This window comes from Littorina saxatilis, linkage group LG15, assembly GCF_037325665.1.
Source record: "Littorina saxatilis isolate snail1 linkage group LG15, US_GU_Lsax_2.0, whole genome shotgun sequence".
Lineage (NCBI taxonomy): Eukaryota > Metazoa > Mollusca > Gastropoda > Littorinimorpha > Littorinidae > Littorina > Littorina saxatilis.
In genome coordinates this window covers 14,801,148-14,828,555 of record NC_090259.1, presented here as the reverse complement: position 1 = coordinate 14,828,555, position 27,408 = coordinate 14,801,148, and the positions used below count along the sequence as shown (strand labels likewise).

At 39.2% G+C, this 27,408-nt stretch overlaps 1 protein-coding gene and 1 long non-coding RNA gene across 2 annotated transcripts in view; one reads left to right on the top strand and one right to left on the bottom strand.

The window, feature by feature from the left end:
• LOC138948655 (uncharacterized) overlaps positions 1–27,408 on the bottom strand; it is a 163,877-nt gene that overhangs the window by 51,544 nt on the left and 84,925 nt on the right. The window lies entirely within an intron of this gene.
• LOC138948073 (uncharacterized) lies at positions 20,188–22,741 on the top strand. The gene has a single exon (XM_070319601.1). It carries the CDS (start codon positions 20,409–20,411, stop codon positions 21,495–21,497), a length of 1,089 nt encoding a protein of 362 aa, XP_070175702.1. The 5' UTR covers positions 20,188–20,408; the 3' UTR covers positions 21,498–22,741.

The window sequence follows — 27,408 nt, the reverse complement described above, 5'->3', positions numbered from 1 at the left end:
CCGATAGAGAGTCCACTGCATTTGTCAGAGTCAGGGGGGGGGGGGGGGGGCATGTGTCGAGAGTGGGAAAATGTGGGGCTGAAATACTGAAGCAAAAGGCGAGTGACCTGTTCCCCGAAGAAGAAACACTAGTAGGCATGCAATGATTTAATCCAAAACATGGCTCAAAAGATAAATACCAAAGCAAGCTTTCTTTTTCTTGTTTTCAGCTGATGGGGTCTGGTGCGTATGTAAAAAGTTGCTGCTGCCGGTGTCAACCATAGTACTTGATTCAGATTTGTCAGATCTTATAAAGAAGAAAAGCAAAAAACTTGACGAATTCTTCAAAAGTGTTAACAGTCTGATAAATTCTAAGGGTGGTTATGTGGCCATTCACGCATCGACCATAGACAATATCGACCTGTTCCATCAGAAAGTCGATGAAAGACTCCAGCGCATGATATCTGATTTTTCTTTCTATACTGATATCTTCACATTGATACTGAAGGACGAAAACCACATTTTGTACAATGTGAAGCCGAGAAGTAAATTTCGACCGTACAGCGCCTTTGACTTCAAAACAAAGACATCTCTAAACAAAGGGAAAGGTGAAACATCGAACACCCAAGTGGCACATGTTCTCGCAGGAGAAAGATACAGCAAAAAGGACACCAGCAAACGCGGAAGCGATGTGTGCATTGACTTAGAGTACGAAAAAGAAGCTACAATTTGCAGAAATGGGTGGAGGGAACCATTACACGAAAGTGCAACTGTGCAAGTAAAGGCTATACCTGGCAGCATTGGGAACAAGAACCTTGAACAGTACTGTTGGGAAGAAATTAAACTTGGAGAATATATTTCTGCGTTTGCAAAAATCCCGGAAGGTGCATCAGTATATATTGGACTGTCTGAAGAATCAAGGTGGGATACAAAGTGGGATTCTGCTGAAGGATCAGCTGGGGATGTGCTGGAGGTAAGTCGCTCGCAGAAAACAGAATGGAATGTGTGGACAGAACCGAACACAAGAAACCCAACCTTGTTTTTCGTGGCAAGAAAAAGCTCCAGAGCTCATGAAAAGGAAGTGAAAACGGGAAAGATCATAACAGACGGAATACATATCAACCAAACTGATCAGAAACAATTTCGCGATTCAATCTACAGAAGGATTAAAAGCAGTTTGATATACGTCGGAGCGTCAAAACCTCCAGACAATCCAATAGAGGTGTGCTTTCACCCTGTCACAAATGCCCCATGTTGTGATACTTACGTCATTCAAATAAAGGTTGAGTACTATTCAGGTCTATGTTTCTATTCACCGAACGGGCCAGAGCTGTACAAGAGTACGCTTGATCCTAGCTCTTCTCAGCTGACGTATGCAGATGTTGATATTGAGGATTGGCTGACCAGCTTTGATCTCTCTATTAAAGGATTGAAAGACACTTTTGAGAGGCAGCTACCCCAAGAAAAAGATATCAAGGTGTTCAAGCCACCCCATGAAACATTTTTCCATTGAAGCCGCGCAAAGAAAAACTAATTTTGTCTTTTGTTACAAAACGAAAAGTCACAAAGAAGCATTGCTCATAAAAAAATCTGGAAACCCAACTAAACACTGTTGCAACGCGTGTCGAACCTTAGCTCTCCACAACAGAAGCAAAAGAAGAGTATAAATTACATCACTTGAAATTAGCATCACAAACTCCAAAAACTATGGAGTGTAACACTCAGGCGCCTTTTTAGAGGCAGAAACAAGATTCTGTGGGATCTTTGTTGATTAAGGTGCGGCAGAGTCATGTCCACAATTCAACCTTCACTCAACACTGTTCTTTTTGTTTTTGTAAGGGACTGACGGATGTCTACTGTATTTAATCTGGCTATTACAGCCCTGCTTCACTTTCATATGATTCAAACATCAATGATTCAGTGAAGCAAGAACTGAATGCGCAACGTGACTCGAGCTTCTGACTGTTGGAGCAGACGCAGTGTGGCACAAAGCAGCCAAAGCACACCAGCGGAACTTCCTTGTTCGCACAAACGTCCGAGTGTATGCCAAACAAGCCACAAGGAAATAGAAACTACGGTACAGAGACATGCTAAGCACAAAGGAGAGGAATAGCAGTGAATCATATTTAATTGGCGACAATGTTAGAGTTCTTACTTCCTTCCTCACACATACTGACTCAACTTGGTTGAGGCAAAGTACTTGCACGTGGGTTGGATCGTGTTTAAGCTCATGTTACTTCGTAAATGTCTGGGAAGAAAAGGTCAAACTCCAATACCTTGTATAAGCGTCCGGTTATGCTTGGTTTAAATGCTGTGTGAAGGCACATGACTGTCGTATGTTTCACATCACATGTGTCTATTACATCTGTATATATGTTGATTTGTTACTTTTGCTTAGTTCTACCTTTTCACTCTTGAGAGGAGTGGGACTTGCTGGCATTTGCTACATTTGGAATTTGCTTTCCTCGATCGGGGTTCAACTGTTATCTAAATAATATGCGTACCAAACAGCTGTGTGAAAATTAATGTTGCTAAAAAGAATCGGGACTCAGTAGGCAGTTACCACTACGCACATTAATCTAAATCAATATCATTGCAATGGTGCATTTTCGATTGAACCATTGAAGGTGCGTCTTAATCATAGTTCAGTGAGTGTTTCTGCAAATAATAAAATAATGACCGTGGTGGTGGTGGCATGACTGGGTTTTTTTGCTCTGATATTTGTTATTGCGAAATAGCTGTTTCTTCTAAACCTTCGTTCTACAAAGCAGTTTTCCACCCTTAACTATCTCTCATTCGTGCACCATGTATATTTCATATATTTCATATTATTTTGATGATTTCCAAGCGCACACTATATTTTGTTTGACTGGTTTTTCTTCAGTTCCATTGTCTTCGTGCTTCTTTGTGACCGTCATGCCCGTCGCGATATAACCTTCGTGGTTGAAAACGACGTTAAACACCAAATAAAGTAAAAGAAAGAAAGGAAAGTGACCGTCATGACCTGTGTTTGTATGTAAACATAAATGAATAATTAGAGTAGTCCCTTATTGGGCGAGGGCTGGATGAAAAAAAACACTTTTGTATGCTTATTCCATGACCTTAGAAAATTAAAAATTTATCTTGACTTACTGTATCTTCACACGGGCAGTACTGAAGAGATGAGTTTCCCAAAATAAGGTCCTTAATCACTGACTTCTTTACTGACTGACTCAATACCTGAGTTTTGTTTGGGGGGGGGGGGGGGCGGATCTCAGTTCCATGCAGGCTGCTTCAAACCCTCCTTTAACTGTTTTCTTCCTCTTCTTTTTTTTCTTTTTCTTTTTTATCCATTTTTTTTAGAAATAGGCGGTGAGCATCCTTCTTCGTTGTTTTTTTAATTTTTATACGTATACAGGGCCGGACTAGGCTAAGAGGAGGGGGGTTGCCAGTGGTGGTCCAGGGTGATGTTCCCCCTTGCGGGGTCAAGGGGCAGAGCCTCTTGTGGGGGTCAGGGGGCAAAGCCCCCTGAAGCTGATGGGTAGGTCATATTCTGAGATAGGAAAATGGTCGCTCCTTGCATGAAACGGCATAAAATAAACAATAATAAAAAATGTATTAAATAAGTGAGGTACATGTTTAGGCTAGGGGGGGGGGGGGGTTGCGCAACCCCCATAACCCCCCCGGTAGGCCGGCCCTGCCGCATAGTACATGAACACAAAATGGATATTTTCTATTTTCAATTACACAAATAGTACGCACACCTTATAATTATAATTCAATTTTTGAGTCACTTGAGAAAAAGTGACTCTATGTAATCGGTCAGTGTTAGTCTGTCCGGCCGGCCGGCCGTCCGTAGACACCACCTTAACGTTGGACTTTTCTCGGAAACTATCAAAGCGATCGGGCTCATATTTTGTTTAGTCGTGACCTCCAATGACCTCTACACTTTAACGATGGTTTCGTTGACCTTTGACCTTTTTCAAGGTCACAGGTCAGCGTCAAAGGAAAAATTAGACATTTTATATCTTTTCTCGGAAACTATCAAAGCGATCGGGCTCATATTTTGTTTAGTCGTGACCTCCAATGACCTCTACACTTTAACGATGGTTTCGTTGACCTTTGACCTTTTTCAAGGTCACAGGTCAGCGTCAAAGGAAAAATTAGACATTTTATATCTTTGACAAAGTTCATCGGATGTGATTGAAACTTTGTAGGATTATTCTTTACATCAAAGTATTTACATCTGTAGCCTTTTACGAACGTTATCAGAAAAACAAGGGAGATAACTAGCCTTTTCTGTTCGGCAACACACAACTTAATGTTGGGCTTTTCTCGGAAACTATAAAAGTGACCGGGCTCAAATTTTATGTGAACGTGACTCATTGTGTTGTGAATAGCAATTTCTTCCTGTCCATCTGATGCCTCATATAATATTCAGAACTGCGAAAGTGACTCGATCGAGCGTTTGCTCTTCTTGTTCTGCTTAATATTTGAAACTCAAAAATTACAAACACTGACCCACCACAAGATGTCTTTCTAAAAATACGAAAACACATTTTCCCAATCATTATTACGTGATTTGCAACATTTCTCATCTTTTTACAATAACTTGTGTCTTGATACCCACATATTATATCCTGCATTTTAAAATTAACCCTTAATCCAATCTTTTCCTCTGTCCAATTTTCTATCTTCGTCCAAAACAACTTTACCGGTATACACGCATAACAATGTTTTCAACAAAATCAACTTCCGTACAACATATACAGCATCTGTTATTCTCTCTGACTTGCATTTTACATAATAAAATATTTGTTGGATACATATGTTATGTACAATTTCCATTGCAATTCTCTTAACCTCACTTCTTTTGAAACATAGGCAAGGGTCCAAATTCCTTATGTGCTTGTACACCAAACTTCCTCAACCAAAACTTATATACACAAGGTTTTTCTACCGCAGTAATTACACTGCTTTCTATTATTTTTCTTTTTTGGCTTATTTTTGTCCTATACAGGCTACCATCAAACAACTTATCCGTGTGTACAACAATATGTTTATTCTCGATCCAATTAATCCATAGTTTGGGTAATGCATTTATTAATGCCCACTAATCCAATAGTATATTTGCATTGCAACATTTTGGAAATTAATAATGAAGGAAAATTAAAAGAGATTAAAAGAATGTTAAAGGATTGGAGCCGAAGACAGTTAACTCTATTCGGTAGAAATATAATTTTTAAAAACTTTTGTCCTTTCAAAATTGGTTTATTTATTAACTGTATTGCCAGACCCACCGAAGACTTTCTACGAGAAAATGCAAAGATTCGGCGGAATGTCGTTTGCAGACCCTTTTGCAATGGTGGTCTGAATATGATTGACATTACTTTTGTGGCATCAGTAAAGATAAATTGGATTCGCAGATTCAAGATGTACGAATTTGATGTAATAAAGCTTATTTTTGATATGATAACTGGAATGAAAGACATATTTAAAGTGGGTGCCGAGTATGTAAATGTCATAATGAAACGATGTGGTAACCCTTTTTGGAAGGATGTTTCGAAACATCATAAGAAATGCTGTTCCTTAAGCGAGGTGAATGATTTTGTTTTCGAATGTAAACATTACAATTTGAACATTATATGAGACCATGGTACAATAGTAAATAAGGAATGGATTGCAAATGATGTAGTGTTTGTCCATCAGTTGTTACATTTAAATGGAAGTTTTTTTACCTTGTAAGAATTTAGTTTAAATTTTCCTTTTGTTCAATCTAATTTGTTATTCTATGAAGGATTGATTAAGTCCTTACGAAAATATCAGAGAAAAGTAAAAATTGATTCGTTAAATGGTTTTCAGATTAGGGATTATAAACCGTGGCAGATTATTAAAATTTTGTAGAGGCAAACAGGCAATTAAAGAAGTTTTGTTTAACTCAAAATTTGACGATAACCCTGCAGGCATGAACAGATGGAACACGGTTTTTTGCAACCTGAATTCAAAACAGATTTTTAATAAGTGTTCTATAGCAACAAAGGATACACAGCTCAGAAGTTTTCAAACCAGATTTCTTTATCGCATCTTTGGTGTTACTAGCCGGTTATTTCATCAAAGTATTCTTGACAGTCCCCTTTGTGCATCTTGTAAGAATGAAAACAAAACAATATCCCATTTATTTTGGTATTGCCCTAAGTCGAAAATGTTGGAATGATTTTGAAGATTTTTAAAATAAAAGTTGTATTCACCGCGCAAATCTTTCCTTTACAGAATTTATTTTGTTTGGTTGTATGTAAAGTATTAATGTAGATGTGGTTTTGGATGTTGTTATTTTGTTTTCAAGGTTTTACATTCATAAGTGTAAGTTACACGAGACAAGGCCTTTGTTAGAAATATGTTTAAGGAATTTAAAATATAGATTTGAGATAGAAAAATATTCCAGTTTCAATGCTGGTATCATTACCACATTTCCGTCGCGATATAACCTTCGTGGTTGAAAACACCCCCTGCGGGTTAGGGGAGTCCCATATTGGTTGGGACGAGAAAGAATTTACCCGATGCTCCCCAGCATGTCGTAAGAGGCGACTAACGGATTCTGTTTCTCCTTTTACCCTTGTAAAGATTTTAGTCAAGCAGTATGTAATAAATGTTAAGTCCTTTGTACTGGAAACTTGGATTCTCCCAGTAAGGTCATATATTGTACTACGTTGCAATACCCTGGAGCAATTTTTTGATTAGTGCTTTTGTGAACAAAAAACAATTAACAAGTGGCTCTACCCCATCTCCCCCCTTTCCCCGTCGCGATATAACCTTGAATGGTTGAAAACGACGTTAAACACCAAATAAAGAAAGAAAAGAAAGTGGTTGAAAACGACGTTAAACACCAAATAAAGAAAATTACCAAATTTGTAGAATTATGGTCCTTAGTTGGTTAGGTAGTACGCTAGGTTGTGCAGAGATGTGATGATTTGTGTATATATATGTCTTTTTACATTTAGTCAAGTTATGACTAAATGTTTTAACATGGAGGGGGAAATCGAGACGAGGGTCGTGGTGTATGTGTGTGTGTCTGTCTGTGCGTGCGTGTGTGTGTATAGCAATTCAGAGTAAACTACTGGACCGATCTTTATGAAATGTTACATGAGAGTTCCTGGGTATGATATCCCCGGAATTGTTTTCATTTTTTGGATAAACGTCTTTGATGACGTCATATCCGGCATTTTGTAAAAGTTGAGGAAGCACTGTCACACCCTCATTTTTCAATAACATTGATTGAAATTTTGGCCAAGCAATTTTCGACAAAGGACGGACTTTGGTCTTGCATTTCAACTTGGAGGCTTACACATTAATTAATGACTTTGGTCATTAAATATCTGAAAATTGTAATTAATTGGTTTTTTTTTTTATAAAATGATCCAAAATTACGTTCATCTTATTCTTCATCATTTTCTAATTCCAAAAACATATAGTTATGTTATATTCGGATTAAAAACAAGCTCTGAAAATTAAAAATATAACAATTATGATTGAAATAAAATTTCCGAAATCGATTTAAAAACAATATCATCTTATTCCTTGTCGGTTCCTGATTCCAAAAACATATAGATATGATATGCTTGGATTAAAAACATGCTTAGAAAGTTAAAACGAAGAGATGTACAGAAAAGTGTGCTATGCGGCACAGCGCAACCACTACCGCGCTAAACAGGCTTGTTAATATCACTGCGTTTTGCACGAGCGGCGGACTACCTGGACTACGGTCATTGTGAAAAAATGCAGTTCGTTCAGTTTCATTATGTGAGTTCCACAGCTAGACGAAATCAAGTAATTTCGCCTTACGCGACTTGTTAATTGTTTTTTTGTGTGGGTTTTTTGTTGGTTTATTTTCTTTGACTGTATTATTATTAAGCAGGCAGTACGTTCATAATGTCCTCATTGCTTGCTTGTGTTGTCTTTGTAAAAAATAAATAAGTGTAAACAAAAATTATTTGCATTGTTCTTTCCAATTTGTATATATATGTACATCTGTTGCAGACATTAATCTCTTTTCATCAACTTTAAACAAATCACTTACCCTTTCAATCCCAGCATTTTTTCAATAGGAATAAAACATTTTCCCTTTATACCGAATCAAATCATTGCTCCACAAAATCTGTTAATAAAAATTGTGTACATCAATATTAACATCTTCCATCCTAAGCTTGTAATTCAAATGTGTCCACACTACCCTCTGCCAAAATGGGCTTCCAATCATTGTCAAATTCAATTCCTTACTCGGTTTAACATTCAAATCAAAACAACCATACCCTGAAACCATAGCGGTAAAAACGTCCAATGTTCTCCCTTCTTTTCATACAAACGTCCAACCCATTGTACATAAAAAGACTCTTGCATAATGTGCACATTTAACATTATCAACCCACCTTCACTCATTTCTTTCTCCATTACTATTCTTTTAACTTTTTCAAATGCTTTTTTTATTCGAACACTTTCTCTGCCAAATAAACTTATAAAACAAAATATTCAACTCTGTCCAAATCCCGATCTGTCAATCCAATCGTCTGCATCACAAATACCAACTGTGAAATAAAATAACATTTTATTATTAAAATTTTACCGTGAATACTTAAATCTCTTCGACTCCAAATCTTAATCAACTTCTTAATCTTCTGAACTCCTAATACCCATTTCTCATCAACATGTATTGCTCTATCATTTCTTACAAAACAAATAACCAAAATCCGAATCTTATCTGTGCACTCAAAGGGAAACTTTTGCTGACCACAATGCTGTCTAATTTTCATTATTTTGGTTTTATTAACATTCAGGGTCAGTCCTGAGAACTGGGAAAACTGTATTATTATATCTTTATCTTTAAAAACATCACCACTGTTCTGTAAAAATAATGTCATCTGCTAACTGTTTAATTTTCAAGACACCCTCATCTTTGAAGGGTCATTTAACACACGTTCTGTCACTTTTCCTAATTTTAATAGCAAGTATTTCCACCGCCAAAATGAAGGCCAGGGGTGAAAATGGACATCCTTCCCATCAAACAATTTTACGTTGTATTCACGTTATATTCACGTTGGGTTTACGTTGCGTTTCAACGTTTTTTTTACGTAGATTTGTATGGACGAAATCACGTGGGAATAACGTTGGAAAACAACGTTGCATTTTACGTGACACCAACGTGAATGCAACGTGAATTATTGGTGGAGGTGGATTGTTCGTAAAAACATTGCGTGAATTTTACGTTGTCACAACGTGAATTTTTGGTTGTGGTTGTGGTTTGGTTGAAATTGCTTTGCATTTTTACGTAATGTCCACGTGAATGGAACGTAAATTTTAGGTCAAAATTTAGATGAAAAATTACGTGAATTCTACGTTGACACAACGTAAAATTTTTGTTTTGGTGCATTTTTTTCTGATAAAATTGACATGAATTACACGTCGACACAACGTAAATTGTTGGTTGTGGTTGTGGTTTGGTTTGATTTCGACGTGAATGCAACGTTGAGAGTGAATGTAGGTTTTGGTAAATGTATAGACGCACACACACCAACTTTCACACTCAGTCACAGATCATAAGGACTATTACATGTAACACCATATAAACTCAAGATACGATCAAAAATTTCATTTCATAACAAAAACATGCATATTATGTTGCGGAGAAACTAAAAATGCACGCAGCTTTGCAGGGCAACAGCACAGCATATTCAATCGATTTCATTCTTTGTCCTGGTGGTCCTCTTCTCCCAGGCAGTCCTCTATGCGCCTCGTTGATGCTGGTCGCTAAACAAAGCAAAGACAGCACATTGATATTAGTGACACCAGAGCCTCCATAATGTCTGGAGTAGAAATACACATCTTTTCAACTTAGGTCACTTTTTAGTAACTTTGCACTGCCTACTATGTCTCTGGCCTACTGCCAACTGAGTGTTGACACTACATGTATTTCTTTTTAATATATGAAATAAAGCATTATGTCCCTTCTTCGAGCCTTGTTGTGTCAGATTTAGGCCGCAAGCCAAGACAACAAAAGACTGTGTGCCAGTGTGTATTCCTTCCATAAGAAATGAAGTATTTCAAACGAAACTTGATCGTTTCAGAACAGTTTGGGGGTATTTTATTTGTATTTGCATCATTAAGACATTTGACCTGGAAGGGAAACTGTCTTTAATCTGTGTACAAGAATTAAATGTTTGTAATTGGCCAAAACACAAATAACATCCGTTACTGCTATCTATATATATATATACGACTAGTGTCTGTCTGTCTGTCTGTGTGTCTGTCTGTGTGTGTGTGTGTGTGTGTGTGTGTGTGTGGTTGTGCGCGATGCACGGCCAAAGTTCTCGATGGATCTGCTTCAAATTTGGTGGGCATATTCAGGTAGACCCGGGACAGGACACAACCTGGTCGATATTTCAACACGTGCTCTCAGCGCGCAGCGCTGAACCGATTTTGGTTCCACCTCAGCTACCCGGGCCCCCATACCGACACACCAAAGCCGCTACACCACATCACAACGCCAAAGTTCTCGGTGGATCTTTTTCAAATTTGGACACCGTATTCAGCTACACCCCGGACACAATATCATCGATGAGATATTTCAACACGTGCTCTCAGCGCGCAGCGCTGAACCGATTTTGGTTTTTGTGTTCATTTCACCATTATAAGTAACTCTTCCTTATCTTCTCCAGGTTTTCAGCGTTTACCTCCCTTCCTTCGTATGGTGCACTATAGTATGAGTGGGGCATCTTCGGATATTCCCGGCGTTCTGTTACTATTTTTAGAAGGTCACCGCAGTGTCCAGAACGTAAATTGGACCCGTAAATTATCCTCACTGTAAAAGTGCAAAGGTCGAATCAATTTATAGCCACGCGAAAAATACACTGTCATCTATCTCTCTATATATACGGCTTCTCTGTGTTTGTGTGTGTGTGTGTGTGTGTGTGTGTGTGTGTGTGTGTGTGTGTGTGTCTCTATGTGGGCAACACCTGGGGATTGTTCAGTTCTGTTTGTGATGTGGTCTGGCGGCTTTTGTGTATTTGTATGTACTGGCCTTCCTTTGAGAAGCCATAACAGTTCAAAAGGGCTTAGAGATAACCTCTAAATTGCTCAATCCTGTTTGAGTGGAGTTCGCCTCCAAAGGTGATTAACACGGTTACATTCGTCGACAAGGATGGGACTCGGTATGGTCAGGAATGGCATTATGGCCACTGAATCATTTTCGTGCAGTTCCCATTCCACGAATCTGGGAGGGACCTAAGCTTGGCGGGTCCATTGTTCGGACCCGGCGAAGCCGGCGTACGGCTCTAAGTACTTCTTCCCGGCGAAGCCGGCTACCCGGCGAAGCGGGTATTCATTCTAGTATATATATCTATCAAGTGTATGCATGTTGTAGAGGTGGAAGGTGCACAGAAAATGGAAGCAATCATTACAATCAAACTTTTTTTGTTAAATACACTACACCTTGTCATCGGAAACTAAAAGTTATTTGGTTTTGGCCCTTTTTTCACAGATTATACATTGTAAATAAAAAAAAAAGCAAAATGAAGCAATACCAAATAAAAACAAAATGTTCAGAAACATACATGATACATGGGTAGTATCAAAACGGTTGGTTGGTTGGTTTAATAACCTAAGTTGAACGTCCTCAGAGAAACTAGTGCCAATTAGGGACATGAAGTGGTTATATGCTGGGACAAAACGGTTGGGAAAAAGGAGAAGTTTAATTAAAGTTGCCATCAAGCAAGAGGGGGATGGGTGGTTTCAACTTGCAAGAGTAATAAGAAAGCAGTGAGAGAGACAATTAAGGGCGACATGTGCGATCAAGTTGAATTTGAAAGTCCAGCACCTATAATTACAAGTTTTCCACGTTATATTTCCGTACCAAGAAGGTTCCTTTTTACATTTAGTCAAGTTTTGACTAAATGTTTTAACATAGAGGGGGAATCGAGACGAGGGTCGTGGTGTATGTGTGTGTGTCTGCCTGTCTGTCTGTCTGTCTGTGCGTGTGTGTGTGTGTAGAGCGATTCAGACTAAACTACTGGACCGATCTTTATGAAATTTGACGTGAGAGTTCCTGGGAATTATAACCCCGGACATTTTTTTCTTTTTTCCGATAAATATCTTTGATGTCGTCATATCCGGCTTTTTGTAAAAGTTGAGGCGGCACTGTCACATACATTGTAGCTAACTCATGACATTACAGCATGTGCAAACTGCATACGTGGGAAGCGTGCAAAGGTCAAACGTACCAATATTCCACAAAAAGTAAGACTCTGGGAGAGTTGATAATGCTGAAGCAACTGTTAAAATCGCATTTAGGTAAATATAGTATAGTGGAAACAAAGAAAAATATATGCTGAACATTCTTCATCTACAAGATGTTAAGAGCAGGCTGTTTAGCGCCTCTCTCAGCAACAAATATAGAGCCACCCATCTCAAGTTTTTCTCGCGAGCTAATGCGAACCGTATATTTTGTGTTACGCCAACAAAACACGATGTAGATCTATTTTTCCGGCGTGAAGATAAAGGACTCATCACGGTCACGCGATACGTGTACCCGGATCCTCGAGACGTCTCACTCTACTGCACATACGGGTCGCGAAGAACTCATCGTGGGATCGTGGTGGTTGGGGGTTGAGCGTAAGTTGATACGTTTACGTCGGACAAAAGCTGCTGTCTTTCACATTTCTGTACCCGGTTAATTGAGTCACGACTGACTTGCTATAATCACGAGTACGCTGACGTTCGAAGCAAACACAGGCCGTGAAAACAGGCTTGCCTTTTTGAAAGGAGCAAGCACACCCGGACTCTTGTTCGTCTCATGTAACTGCACATCCAGATCGCGATGAACTCAGCCGAGGACCTTACTCGGCAGAAATCCAATTATGTATGGTTTTGAAAACTGAAACATTTACGCAGAACAGAAACTGGGTCTCTCTCTCTTTACGTTTCTATATTTGTGTACCTCTATCTGTCTGTCTGTCTGTCTGCCTCTGTCCCAGTCGGGTATCGCCATAACGGTTAAAGGGACGTTAAACAAAAATAACTACCCAACCGTCTCTGTCTTTGTCTCTCTCGATCTCCCCCCCCCCCCTTTCTGTTTCACTGTCTGTCTCAATGTCTCGCTGACTGACTGTCTCTGTCTGTCTGTCTATCTATCTCTGTCTCTCGCAATCTTTCTGTTTATAAAAGAGATAATCCAAGGTGTGTGTATGTATGTGTGTGTGTGGGGGGGGGGGGGAGGGGCGCTCAGAGTAAACAAGTCTGCACAACACTGGTGGGCGAAAAGGAAATCTATGATGACAGATACACTGAGGCTTAGAACAAAGAAGTCTACACAACACTGGCTGTCATAAAAGGCAGGCCATGATGACAGATACACTGAGGCCCAGAGAAAAGAATTCTACACAACACTGGCTATGGTGACAGGTACAATCATACCCGGACCCTTGTGTCGCCCCGCTCTGCTGCACATTGGGAACACGTTGTACCCGCCGTGTGCTAACAGGAGCAGAATGCAGCTATGTACCGGTCTTATTCATTACACCATATTATGGTGTTTTTCCACGCTGCAAGCTTTAGGTAAAGTTGTCACTGCATAATTATATTACCCCTTTCCAGGGGCCAACGGCCTGTAAAGTAATAATCCACTGTCAACTCTCTTTCTCTCTCTCTCTCTCTCTCTCTCTCTCTCTCTCTCTCTCTCTCTCTCTCTCTCTCTCTCTCTCTCCCTCTCTCTCTCTCTCTCTCTCTCTCTCTCTCTCTCTCTCTCTCTCTCTCTCTCTCTCTCTCTCTCTCTCTCTCTCTCTCTGAACGTTTGATCTCTGTGAGTATTTGATAATTACAGCTTGCACCCTGAACTGTCATAAGTTTGATACCCTATGTACCCGTATAGTCTGTCTGATGCAATCGACCCCAGCAACCTTCCACTCTTTCCATGTGTGGTCTATTTCGTTTTGCTGTCCCCCACCTCATTCATTATCTCCTAGGCTTAGAGTTTTAAATCTGTCATCAGCTTGTGCCACTAAAGTTGTTGGTGTATGCACAATCAGTTGGAACTTCTTATTCAACAATAACTCTTGCATCATGGTTTGATGACCAGTTTATACCGACCTGTCATATGTAGAACACCTTGTGTACTGATCGTCTGATGCAATCGACCCCGCACCCTCCCACCACCCTCCGCTATCCTCTGAGTGTATGGTGTGGTCAGTGGAAAGACAAAACTGTGTACATTGATAATGACAAAGACAAAATGGTATACGAAGATGGAGACTTAAGACACAGGTTAAGGGATGGTTCAAGACGGAAACGTACGTAAGACGTTTCAAGACGGCGTCAAGACACAGGTAAAAGGATGTTTCCATCGTGGATCCATTGCTGTAAGTCGACATACACTTCCTTAGGTTCCTTATTTTATACCCTCGACAACGAAATAAATAATTTTAAAAACAAAGAAAATGAGAGCTAGAGGCAAAGATTGCGCAATCTGTACAAAGATAAAGACGTAAGACGTTTCAAAATGGCGTCAAGACAGAGATGGAGACGTAAGACGTTTCAAGATGGCGTCAAGACGAAGATTAAACTGTAAGATGTTATAAGACGAAGATGGTGTCAAGACGAAGATTTAAACAAAACTCAAGACGTTAGACGTTTCAAGACGAAGATTTAAACAAAGATGGAGACGTAAGACGTTTCAAGATGGCGTCAAGACGAAGATTTGAACGTAAGACGTTTCAAGACGTTTCAAGATGTTCTAAGACATGGTCTCAAGACGTAAGACGTTTCAAGATGGTGTTAAGACAAAGATGTGAACAAAGACGAAGATGTAAAACGTTCCAAGATGTTTCAAGACGTTTTAAGATTGCGTCCTCAAGATGCGTCCTCAAGATGGCGTCCTCAAAAAGGCATGAGATCCCCCTTACTATACTACTACTGGGAAGTTCGAGTGCCACCCACGATCCAAATCTACGTCAGTTGCTGTGTTCTGCCGTTCATTTTTACATTTAGTCAAGTTTTGACTAAATGTTTTAACATAGAGGGGGAATCGAGACGAGGGTCATGGTGTATGTGTGTATGTGTGTGCGTGTGCGTGTGTAGAGCGATTCAGAGTAAATTACTGGACCGATCTTTATGAAATTTGACATGAGAGTTCCTGGGTATGATATCCCCGGACGTTTTTCTCATTTGTTCGATAAATGTCTTTGATGACATCATATCCGGCTTTTTGTAAAAGTTGAGGCGGCATTGTCACACCCTCATTTTTCAATCAAATTGATTGAAATTTTGACCAAGCAATCTTCGACGAAGGCCGGACTTCGGTATTGCATTTCAGCTTGGTGGCTTAACAATTAATTAATGACTTTGGTCATTAAAAATCTGAAAATTGTAAAAAAAAATGTTTTTATAAAACGATCCAAATTTACGTTCATCTTATTTTTCATCATTTTCTGATTCCAAAAACATAATAAATATGTTACATTTGAATTAAAAACAAGCTCTGAAAATTAAAAAAAAATTAAAATTATGATCAAAATAACATTTTCAAAATCAATTTATAAACACTTTCATCTTATTCCTTGTCGGTTCCTAATTCCAAAAACATATAGATATGATATGTTTGGATTAAAAACACGCTCAGAAAGTTAAAACGAAGAGAGGTACCTTGATAAAATTAGTAGATGGGCAGCACGCTGGAAAGTTACATTTAATGAAACCAAAACTAAACTGCTGAATATAAAACGTGATTTAAACCAAAATGACCCCCTATTTTTTAATGGAAATCTCCTGGAAGACATACCAGAACACAAGCATCTTGGCATTTTTTTGCAAAACGATTGTAAATGGGACGCTCAAATTAGAAATATTGTGAAAAAGACCACTTTGTTGATTAACTGCTTAAGATATTACAAGTATAAGTTATGTAGAAATAGTTTGGAAATAATGTATAAATCTTTTATTCTGCCACACTTCGATTACGCTGATGTGTTATGGGACAATTGTACCGAAGCCTTATCAAACACACTTGAAAAATTACACCTTGAAGCATTACGTGTTATAATTGGCGGTGTGCGGGGAACAAGCCATGATAAGATTTACAAAGAAAGTGGTTTTTGTAGTCTAAAGGAACGCCGAAAACGACATAAATTAATCTTATTTCACAAAATGGTTCATGGTAAATGTCCACAATATCTAATTAACCTCTTGCCACCATTATAGTTACTAATAACTAAGTGCACAGTCTTTTCTTCGAGTTAAAATGATGTCTCTATGAAATAATGTTCCTGTTTAGCTTCACGCTACACTGGAATTTACCAACAGAAATTAAAACAAAAGTTTACGTGTGACAGAAAGCACGACCAACTTGAGACAGCCCACACAAAAGTAGATCTTACACGACCTGACCACTTCTACTTCTAATGTCTTGACATATCCATCCGTCATCATGGTATATCATTCTGACTTTTGGTACTCTCGCACAGTTGCATAGTCCAATGTGCTCATAAGATATGTAAACACATCCAAAACACTGAAAAAAGGCAATGCGGACAGGTCACTGTTACCGGTGTGGAGAGAAGGGATCGGTAACTTGACATCACCGTCGGTCAGTTTATTGAGAATAACTTCTTCTCTGTCTTCAAATAACCCATCGGGGTCAAACTCCAAGTTGATTTCTTTCGCCAACTGACACAATTCCGCTAGTTCAGCCTTTCTTTGGCCAGAAACAACAACACCACGATCTCTCAAAAATGCTTGAAACTCAGACACGCGACGTAAGGAGGAATCCATTGTTTGACTGTTATGTAGCCAAGTGGCGTACCCCGTCTCTTTGTGTGTGTTATCTCCTGCCCGACCCAGTTGCCTCCCCTGTCTATAGCTATTCCCTGTGTGTGTGTGCTAGTCACATTGGGTTTACATTTAAATAATGCCCTTTGTGCTAGGAAATCCCTAACTTGAAATGATGAGAAGCAGCAGCGTAACCTCTAACCATCAGTGCCTAAGGAGTGACTAAATAATACCTGGTTGTCTTTGTGCACTGTACTTTATTGTGTTTACTATCGTAGGGTAGACCCCGACCGGATGCATTTCAAATCTCTTATATCAGATTTAGGTGGTCGTTATGTAATGTGCCGCCAGCCTGTCTGTATCGTTGGACACGGCGTTTTGTCAAGTGGGTGTCATTTCTTTTGACAGGGTACATCATAGAAGATGCCAGGTGGCTTGGAGGTTTTAGTCTCTTACCCCCACCCCCCCCCCCCCTTCTGTGTATCAGCTTTGACACTGCTTGTAATCTAATAAGCCTTATCCGGTGTGCGTAATACTTCCGGTGCGTGACACCCGACACGGCTTCATGCCTCGGTAACGATCCCTTTCATTGGGCAGGCATTTTAAGTAGAGCGCCCCCATTCCCCTAGGTCCGCCCCTGATACACAGGTACATGGCTTACCTTCCCTGTCTTTTGTCTGGCTTTGTGTGAGCCAGTCATGTTATGTATTCTGTCCTGTGTCACTCTACTGGTTCTACTCTGTTTGTCACATGCATTTTCATACTCTGATATTTTGCTAGTCTTCATTTGTATTACCCTTTTACCTGTACATAATCTTATGAGTTTTGATTATCATTCCTTTGATGAATTCAGGCATGAGAATGATAGAGATCTTCTGAGTTAAGATCTCAGACAATAGGAAGATATTGTCTACAGGATGCACAATTTTGACTGTTAATTCTCATGTTGCACTTTAAAGGCACTTGCCTGCAGAAGAACTTTGCGACTGATAGAACTGAACATTGTGTGCAGTCGCGCTTGCACTTAAAATGTGTTTGCCTACAGAAGAGCTTAGCGACTGATAAAAACCTAACATTTTGTGCAGTTGCATAGGTGCATAGCAGACTTTTAATCTAAAGCGATATGATTTAGTCGCGCTTCCCTGTAAAGTAATAGACTGTTGTCTAACGCTTCATTTTGAAGCATGAGAGCTTGCGCTTACCCCATGCCTGAGTTATCTTTCTTATTCTTGTCGTTATTATTCAACTCGATGAAGATTTGTCTTCATGGCGATGAACACGCTTAATAATAACAATTATTTTGCAGTTGCGGTTCATGCAGTTGGTTAATTTATGTAGAGCATTTTCCTATGCAAGGCTTAGGCCTAAGGGAAGATGTTGGTTACTTCCCTTGACATTAGCTGTTGTGGAGTTGTTTAACTCACTGTGGATTCTCTTTCAGAGAATGCTGTGTCTGCAGGATTTTGGCTGTATTGTTACTTGTCTATATTTGTCATGATTATTTTGACAAATGATACATTCATTGGTTTATGCTTTGTATTATGTCATGTGTGACTTAGAAGGCATGTTGTTTATAATTGTATTTTCTTTTCTTTTTAGTGCCTTCTTCTTTACACTGCTTTCTGGTTGATACCAGAACTCATAGTTATATTTCTTGCTGCCAGAATAATATTGCCTTTTTAATTATACTGCTTTCTGGTTTCATATTCATAGTTTATATTTCTGGTTTTACACTAAATACATATATTGTTTCTGATTCTGGTACTGGTAGATACCAGAACTCATAGTTCCTATTTTTGGCTACTAGAATAATTCATAATTGCTATTTCTGGTTTTATGTAAGCATTGCTATTTCTTGTATTAGAGTTCTGTTTATTGTTTCTATTTTATAACTTATAGCATTGTTTCTAGTTGCAACCAAATTTAGCTAAACTGTTTTGGAATATTTATGATTTAGATAAGCTAACTGAGTGGTTATTTTTAGTTACATCTCCTTCAATAAAAGATAAGTTAAAGCAACCTCTGTCTTCGGTGTCTTAATTGTATGCTCCTCTGCCTGTGCTATATATCCTTGTCCTTCCACCCGACATTCCCACATCTGGCGCTGCGAGCAGGACCAGATGTAACCGTGTGCCGAAACACTACGATCACCTCGGGAAGCGAAGTGCAATCAAACAGGTTTGAAAATGTTAGGGCTAATTTCTTAGCCCTTTAAAAACTGTTATGCAAACCCGAAGGTTTCCATGAACATACAGACAATCGGAAACTACCACACCCTATCACAAACAGATTTCCACAAACCACGGGTGTTGACTTTAAAGGCCAACAACTCGGGTGCAGAGTCTGCTGTGAAAGGAGCGGCAGCCTCCCCTGTCACAATCGCCCCCGTTTGAAATGAACTTCGTCCCGAAGTTCCGAACCGGGAGACAACTGTCCATCCCAAGTTCGCAGAATGGGAACAGCACGAACATGTTCAGTGGTCATATTATGCCATTACCTGAACATATCAACCCTATTACGAGACATAATTAATTATGTAAACAATATGAATTAATTAAGGAACGCTACGAGAATGGCAGCCTTTAAGATTGGTTATTTATAATTACTTTTGGTTTTGTTGAGTGTGATATATATAACAAACATACATTTTTTAACGTTTTTTTAATACCAAATAAATTGAAGGTAAAGTAATTAAATAAAATTAGAGTAACAGTAGAAAAAGTTTGTTGAGTGTATCTAAAATAAGTGTTAATGGAAGACAATACTTTTTTTAAAATAAGTGTTTAGATTCAAGTTTGATTTATTTATTTTTCTTTGCATTTGCTGATTACTTTATGGATGGATTCCTTTCTTTCTTTCTCTAGTTATCCTTTAAAAACAAATTATATACCTATATTCTCTTGTCTAAGTATTTATTTATTTATTTAGTAAGTTAAATTTGACTTATAGATATATATACTTCAGTCATATACATATATTATGTAAAAGTAATCTCCGTTTGTAAGCCCTAATACTGAGTATATGAGGAGAATGCTGGTGGCGCTGATCGTGTCAGCAAGAATCCAGCTGGCTATGATATGCCGCAGGTCATGATCAGATTGTGTGAGTCATGGCATAATTATTGTAGCCATGTGGTAGCCATATGATTTCTGACATATGTACAACATATGGCAACTGGCATCTGCCCCATAAACGATGTCCAGATCTTTTGCTGCCTGGGTTATTCCGCGCAAAACGAAACATTAGAAATGTAATACTTAAGTCCATAACAGGGATCAGAAGATACATACCAATAATCATTTACAGGCAGGCAGGGTGTGCCGAAGAAAAATTTCCATTTTTATGCAATATTTTATGGACAATAATTAAGTGCTGTTATTGTTATTGTTATTGTTATTGTTTTATTTTTCTTGTTTTCAGCTGGTGTGCGCTGTCGCGTATGTCAACAGTTGCTGCTGCCTGTGTCAACCATATCACTGGGTTCAAAGTTGTCAGATCTTACAAAGAAGAAAAGCAAAAAACTTGACGAATTCTTCAAAAACGTTAATAGTCTGATAAATTCAAAGGGTGGTTATATAGCCATTCACGCATCAACCTTAGAAAATATTGACCTGTTCCATCAGAAAGTCGATGAAAGACTCCAGCGCATGATATCTGATTTTTCTTTCTACACCGATATCTTCTCATTGTCACTGAAGGACACAAAACATATTTTGTACAAAGTGAAGCCGAGAAGTAAATGTCGACCGTACAGCGCCTTTGACTTCAAAACAAAGACATCTCTAAACAAAGGGAAAGGTGAAACATCAAGCACCCAAGTGGCACACGTTCTCGCAGGAGAAAGATACAGCAAAAAAGACACCAGCAAACGCAGAAGCGACGTGTGCATTGACTTAGAGTACAAAAAAGAAGCTAAGATTTGCAGAAAAAGTGGTAAAGGGTGGAGTGAACCATTACACGAAAGTGCAACAGTTCAAATAAAGGCTATAATACCTGGCAGCATTGGAAATAAGAGTCTTGAACAGTACTGTTGGGAAGATATTAAACTTGGAGAATATATTTCCGCGTTTGCAAAAATCCCGGAAGGCGGATCAGTGTATATTGGATTGTCTGAAGAATCAAAGTGGGACAAAAAGTGGGATTCTGCTGAAAGATTAGCTCGAGATGTGCTGGAGGTACGTCGCTCGCAGAAAAAAGACTGGGACGTTTGGAAAGAACCGAACTCAAAAAACCCAACAGTGTTTTTCGTTGCAAAAAAAAGCTCCAAAGTTCATAAAAAAGAAGTGAAAACTGGAAAGATCATAACAGAAGGAATACAAATCAACCGCAATGATCGGGACAAATTTTGCGATTCAATCTACACGAGGATTCAAAACAACGTGACATACGTCGGAGCGTCAAAACCTCCAGACAATCCAATAGAAGTGTGCTTTCATCCTATCAAAGATGCTCCATGTTGTAATACTTACGTCATTCAAATAAAGGTTGAGTACTATCCAGGTCTATGTTTCTATTCATCCGACGGCCCAGAACTGTACAAGGGTACGCTTCATCCTCGCTCTGCTCTGCTGACGTATGAAGATGTGGGAATTGATGATTGGCTGGCCAGCTTTGATCTCTCTATCAAAGGATTGAAAGACACTTTTGACGAGCAGCTGCCCCAAGAAAAAGAGGTCAAGGTTTTCAAGCCCCCTCATACAACACTTTTCCCTTCACGCCGCGCAAAACAACATTAATTCAGCGTTTCGTCATTGTAACAAAAAGAACAGTTACCCAGAAGCACTTTGGTTTCGAAACATTGATCATCAACCCCTGGAATACCAAATAAACACTGTTGCAATGCATGTCGCACCTCAGCTCTCCACAACAGAAGGAGGAGAAGAGCAGAAATTACAACATTTGAACTTAGCATCACAAGAACAATTACAAGTTGCGAAAGGAGACACCAAGTTCCAAAAGCAATGGAGTGTAATGCTCAGGCGCCTTTGTTGAGGCAGACGTACACAAGACTTGGTGGAACCTACGTTAATTAAGGTGCAGCAGAGTCATGTCCACAATTCGAAATTCATTGTTGTTCAACTCATTACTGTTCTCTCGTTTGTCGTGAAGGCACAGGGCAGCTACTCTGAGGTGTTATTCCAGGACGTCCCCCCGGATTATACTTTAACTTTTTGGAGCAGATCAAGATTTGTTTTAACAAGATTTGAAGTAAAGTAAAATAGGGAGACATGAGCATTTTAGAATCTTATTTTTACAGTTTAAGACCTAAATACAAGGAGACTGTTATTTAACCTAACAAAGGAAACAAACTTGCATCGGTCTTGGATAGCCATTCCGGTTGTTAAGTTACATTAAACATCAATAACCAACCATTGCTGTAAGGGATGATGTGAGGTGTGTGATGAACTAAACCTATAAGAAAGCACTAGCACTAAGCAGTAAGTGAGAGTTGTGAGGGACCAGTCAGGGAATAACAAGTATTGACATTTACGATCTGTATTCAGTCAAGGCTCCTGATTCTCTCAGATGCAAGCAGATATTGCTCTCAATCCACTCACTGGATTTAAACCCTTTTTACATTTAGTCAAGTTTTGACTAAATGTTTTAACATAGAGGGGGAATCGAAACGAGGGTCTTGGTGTATGTGTGTGTGTGCGTGCGTGCGTGCGTGTGTGTAGAGCGATTCAGACCAAACTACTGGACCGATCTTTATGAAATTTGACATGAGAGTTACTGGGATTGATATCCCCGAACGTTTTTTTCGTTTTTTTGATAAATGTCTTTGATGACGTCATATCCGGTTTTTCGTGAAAGTTGAGGCGGCACTGTCACGCTCCCATTTTTCAACCAAATTGGTTGAAATTTTCGTCAAGTAGTCTTCGACGAAGCCCGGACTTCGGTATTGCATTTCAGCTTGGTGGCTTAAAAATTAATTAATGACTTTGGTCATTACAAATCGGAAAATTGTAAAAAAAATTATTTTTTTATAAAAAGATTCAAATTTACGATCATCTTATTCTCCATCCTTTTCTGATTCCAAAAACATATAAATACGTTATATTTAGATTAAAAACAAGCCCTGAAAATTAAAAATATAAAAATGATTATTAAAATTAAATTGTCGAAATCAATTTAAAAACACTTTCATCTTATTCCTTGTCGGTTCCTGATTCCAAAAACATATAGATATGATATGTTTGGATTAAAAACACGCTCAGGAAGTTAAAACGAAGATAGGTACAGAAAAGCGTGCTATCCTTCTCAGCGCAACTACTAAACCGCTCTTCTTGTCAATTTCACTGCCTTTGCCATGAGCGGTGGACTGACGATGCTACGAGTATACGGTCTTGCTGAAAAATTGCATTGCGTTCCGTTTCATTCTGTGAGTTCGACAGCTACTTGACTAAATGTTGTATTTTCGCCTTACGCGACTTGTTACATTTAGTCAAGTTTTGACTAAATGTATTAACGTAGAGGGGGGAATCGAGACGAGGGTCATATGGTGTCTGTGTGTCTGTGTGTGTGTGTGTAGAGCGATTCAGAGAAAACTACTGGACCGATCTTTATGAAATTTGACATGAGAGTTCCTGGGTATGAAATCCCCAGACGTTTTTTTAATTTTGTTGATAAATGTCTTTGATGACGTCATATCCGGCTTTTCGTGAAAGTTGAGGCGGCACTGTCACGCTCTCATTTTCAACCAAATTGGTTGAAATTTTGGTCAAGTAATCTTCGACAAAGCCCGGACTTCGGTATTGCATTTCAGCTTGGTGGCTTAAAAATTAATTAATAACTTTGGTCATTAAAAATCTAAAAATTGTAAAAAAAAATAAAAAAAATTATGAAACGATCCAAATTTACGTTCATCTTATTCTCCATCATTTTCTGATTACAAAAACATATACATAAGTTATATTTGGATTAAAAACAAGCTCTGAAAATTAAAAATATAAAAATTATTATCAACATTTTTTTTTCGAAATCAATTTAAAAACACTTTCATCTTATTCCTTGTCGGTTCCTGATTCCAAAAACATATAGATATGATATGTTTGGATTCAAAACACGCTCAGAAAGTTAAAACGAAGAGAGGTACAGAAAAGCGTGCTATCCTTCTCAGCGCAACTACTACCCCGCTCTTCTTGTCAATTTCACTGCCTTCGCCATGAGCGGCGGACTGACGATGCTACGGTCTTGCTGAAACACTGCATTGCATTCAGTTTCATTCTGTGAGTTCGACAGCTACTTGACTAAATGTTGTATTTTCGCCTTACGCGACTTGTTCTCCTTGTTATTAATCCGACTCTTCAACGTCGAGAGCGTACACAATCAAATATCTCTCGAGACTGACGGATGTCTGTTGCATTTGATCTGGCCATTAAAGCCCCGCTTCACTTTGATATGATTCAGTGACAGCAAGGACTGAATGCCAACGGAACTTCCTTGTTTGCACAAACGTCCGAGTGAATGTCAAACAAGCCACAAGGAAATTGTTTTGTTTTGTTTTTTTGTTTGCTTAACGCCCAGCCGACCACAAAGGGCCATATCAGGGCGGTCCACAAGGAAATAGAAACTACGGTACAGAGACATGCTAAGCACAAAGAACAGGAATAGCAGTGAATCGCTCGTACCATCAAACGAGACACTGGCGACAATGTGAGCCGAGTGGAAGCGAGAGGTTGCGAGTTTGACCCTGGGTCAGGGCGTTAGCAATTGTCTCCCCCCTTTCCTAACCTAGGTGGTGGGTTCAAGTGCTAGTCTTTCGGATGAGACGAAAAACCGAGGTCCCTTCGTGTACACTACATTGGGGTGTGCACGTTAAAGATCCCACGATTGACAAAAGGGTCTTTCCTGGCAAAATTGTATAGGCATAGATAAAAATGTCCACCAAAATACCCGTGTGACTTGGAATAATAGGCCGCGAAAAGTAGGATATGCGCCGAAATGGCTGCGATCTGCTGGCCGATGTGAATGCGTGATGTATTGTGTAAAAAAAATTCCATCTCACACGGCATCAATAAATCCCTGCGCCTTGAATATGTGCGCGATATAAATTGCATAAAAATTTTTTTTTTAAATCCAAGCGCTTAGAACTGTACCCACGGAATACGCGCGATATAAGCCTCATATTGACTGATTGATTGATTAAATCCTTCCTCACACATACTGACTCAACTTGGTTGAGGCAAAGTACTTGCACGTGGGTTGGATCGTGTTTAAGCTCATGTTACTTCGTAAATGTCTGGGAAGAAAAGGTCAAACTCCAATACCTTGTATAAGCGTCCGGTTATGCTTGGTTTAAATGCTGTGTGAAGGCACATGACTGTTGTATGTTTCACATCACATGTGTCTATTACATCTGTATATATGTTGATTTGTTACTTTTGCTTAGTTCTACCTTTTCACTCTTGAGAGGAGTGGGACTTGCTGGCATTTGTACATTTGGAATTTGCTTTCCTTGATCGGGGTTCAACTGTTATCTACAGTAGATAATATGCGTACCAAACAGCTGTGTAAAAATCAATGTTGCCAGAAAGAATCGGGACACAGTGGACAGTTTTCACCACGCATGTTAATCTAAATCAATATCATTGCCATGGTGCATTTTCGAGTGAACCATTGAAGGTGCGTCTTAATCATAGTTCAGTGAGTGTTCCTGCCTAATAATTTAATTACGACGATGGTGGTGGTGGCATGACTGTTGGCTTTTCTCTCATATTTTGTATTGTTAATAGCCGTTTCTTCTAAATCTTCGTTCTACAAAGCAGTTTTCTGCCCTGAACTATCTCTCATTCGTGCACCATGTATATTTCATTTATTTCATATTTGATGATTTTCAAGCGCGCTATATTTTGTTTGACTTTTTTGTCTTCAATTCCATTGTCTTCGTTCTTCTTTGTGACCGTCATTATCTGTGTTTGTATGAATACACATTTGCATACTTAGAGTATTCCCTTATCGGGCGAGGGCTGGATGAAAAAAAAGCACTTTCGAATGATTATTCTATGACCTTGGAAGAATAAACATTTATCTTGGCTTATACTGTATCTTCACACAGGCAGTACTGAAGAGATGAGTTTCCCAAAATCAGGTCCTTACTCACTGACTACTTTACTGACTGACTATTAATGATCGACTGAGTTACTCACATAATTTCGCGAAACTGGGAAGGAAAAGCAACTTCACTGAATCACATGTCACTAAAATCATCATCTTAGCCCTAAAAGTAGTTGCAGTACATTTCCTGTTTGTTGCAGACAATAAAGTTGAATTGAATTAAATTGACCATGAGATATTTGATATGCATTCAATTGACTAATTTTTCATACTGTGACTGTTACTGATTGTGAAACAAACAAACAAAATTACGAAGTAAGTGGAGTACATCACTCACTTCATTCCTGATCATCAATCATCATCATTATCATCACTAATTTTCTTTGTGCAGCAGTAGAGCAGAGCCCAGCAGTTCTTGTTCATTCCCCCATCATTTCATCAACATCCTTTCATTCTCATCCACTCATCCTTTATTTTCTAGCAGCAATAAAGTCTTCATTTTGTTGAACTTTACCACTTGAGTTCCTGACTCCTTCTGTGTGAGAAGTTAAGGTCCTACCTATCAGGGCCCGTATGCTTATGGGGGAAGTTCGCGACAACTCCCGAAGTTTTGAGTGACACCGAAAGTACTTGCCTCACTTTCGTATGCATGGGCCGGAAAAAGGGTTTACCTCGAAGCAAAGCGAGGAAGTAACTCAGGGTATTTTGCGACTACTTCTAAAGTTTTGAGTGACATCGGAAGTACATCCTCACTTTCGCATGCATGGGACGAAAAAAGAGTTTACTTTGAAAGCTAACGAGGAAGTAAATGAGGGTAAATGTACTACAGCCAGACCCAGTAGTAAACACGCTACTTCCACAGTTTCTCAGTGCAAAAAGGCAGGGCTTTTCTTCAGTTTTTCATGTCAAACCGAGCTGACGCTCCCAAAGAGAGAAAATAGAGGGAAAACTCGTATCTTCTGCATGCATTTCGTGCAAATTTCCCTGAATACAAACCTGAGTTGCCAGCTTTGACTTTTGTTTGTTCTGGGTCATTGGCCACCACTCTTTCATTCCCGCTTATACGAGGGGGTTACTGTGTTTCTATGAAAATGGGTGTCGTTGTGTGCATGTGTGAGTGTGTGTGTGTGTGTGCCGTGTGTTTGTGTGCGTGCGTGTGTGTGTTTGTGTGCGTGTGCGTGTGTGTGTGTGTGTGTGTGTTCGAGTGTTGAAGTGTAAGTTTCTGCTATTGTTTTTGTCATTGCTTTATCTGTGTGTGTGTGTGTGTGTGTGTGTGTGTGTGTGTGTGTGTGTGTGTGTGTATATTTGTGCGAGTGCCTGTCTGCCTGTGTGTGCGTGCGTGCGGGTATAATTGTGCGTCTGTTCCTTCATACGTTTGTTTGCGTGTTCGCGCGTGCCGTGTGTGTGTGTGTGTGTGTGTGTGTGTTTTGTGTGTGTGTGTGTGTGTGTGTTTGTGTGTGTGTTTGTGTGTGTGTGTGTGTGTGTGTTCGATGTTATGTGTGTGTTCGACGGCGTGTGTGTGTTCGACGGTGTGTGTGTGTGTGTGTGTGTGTGTGTGTGTGTGTGTGTGTGTGTGTGTGTGTGTGTGTA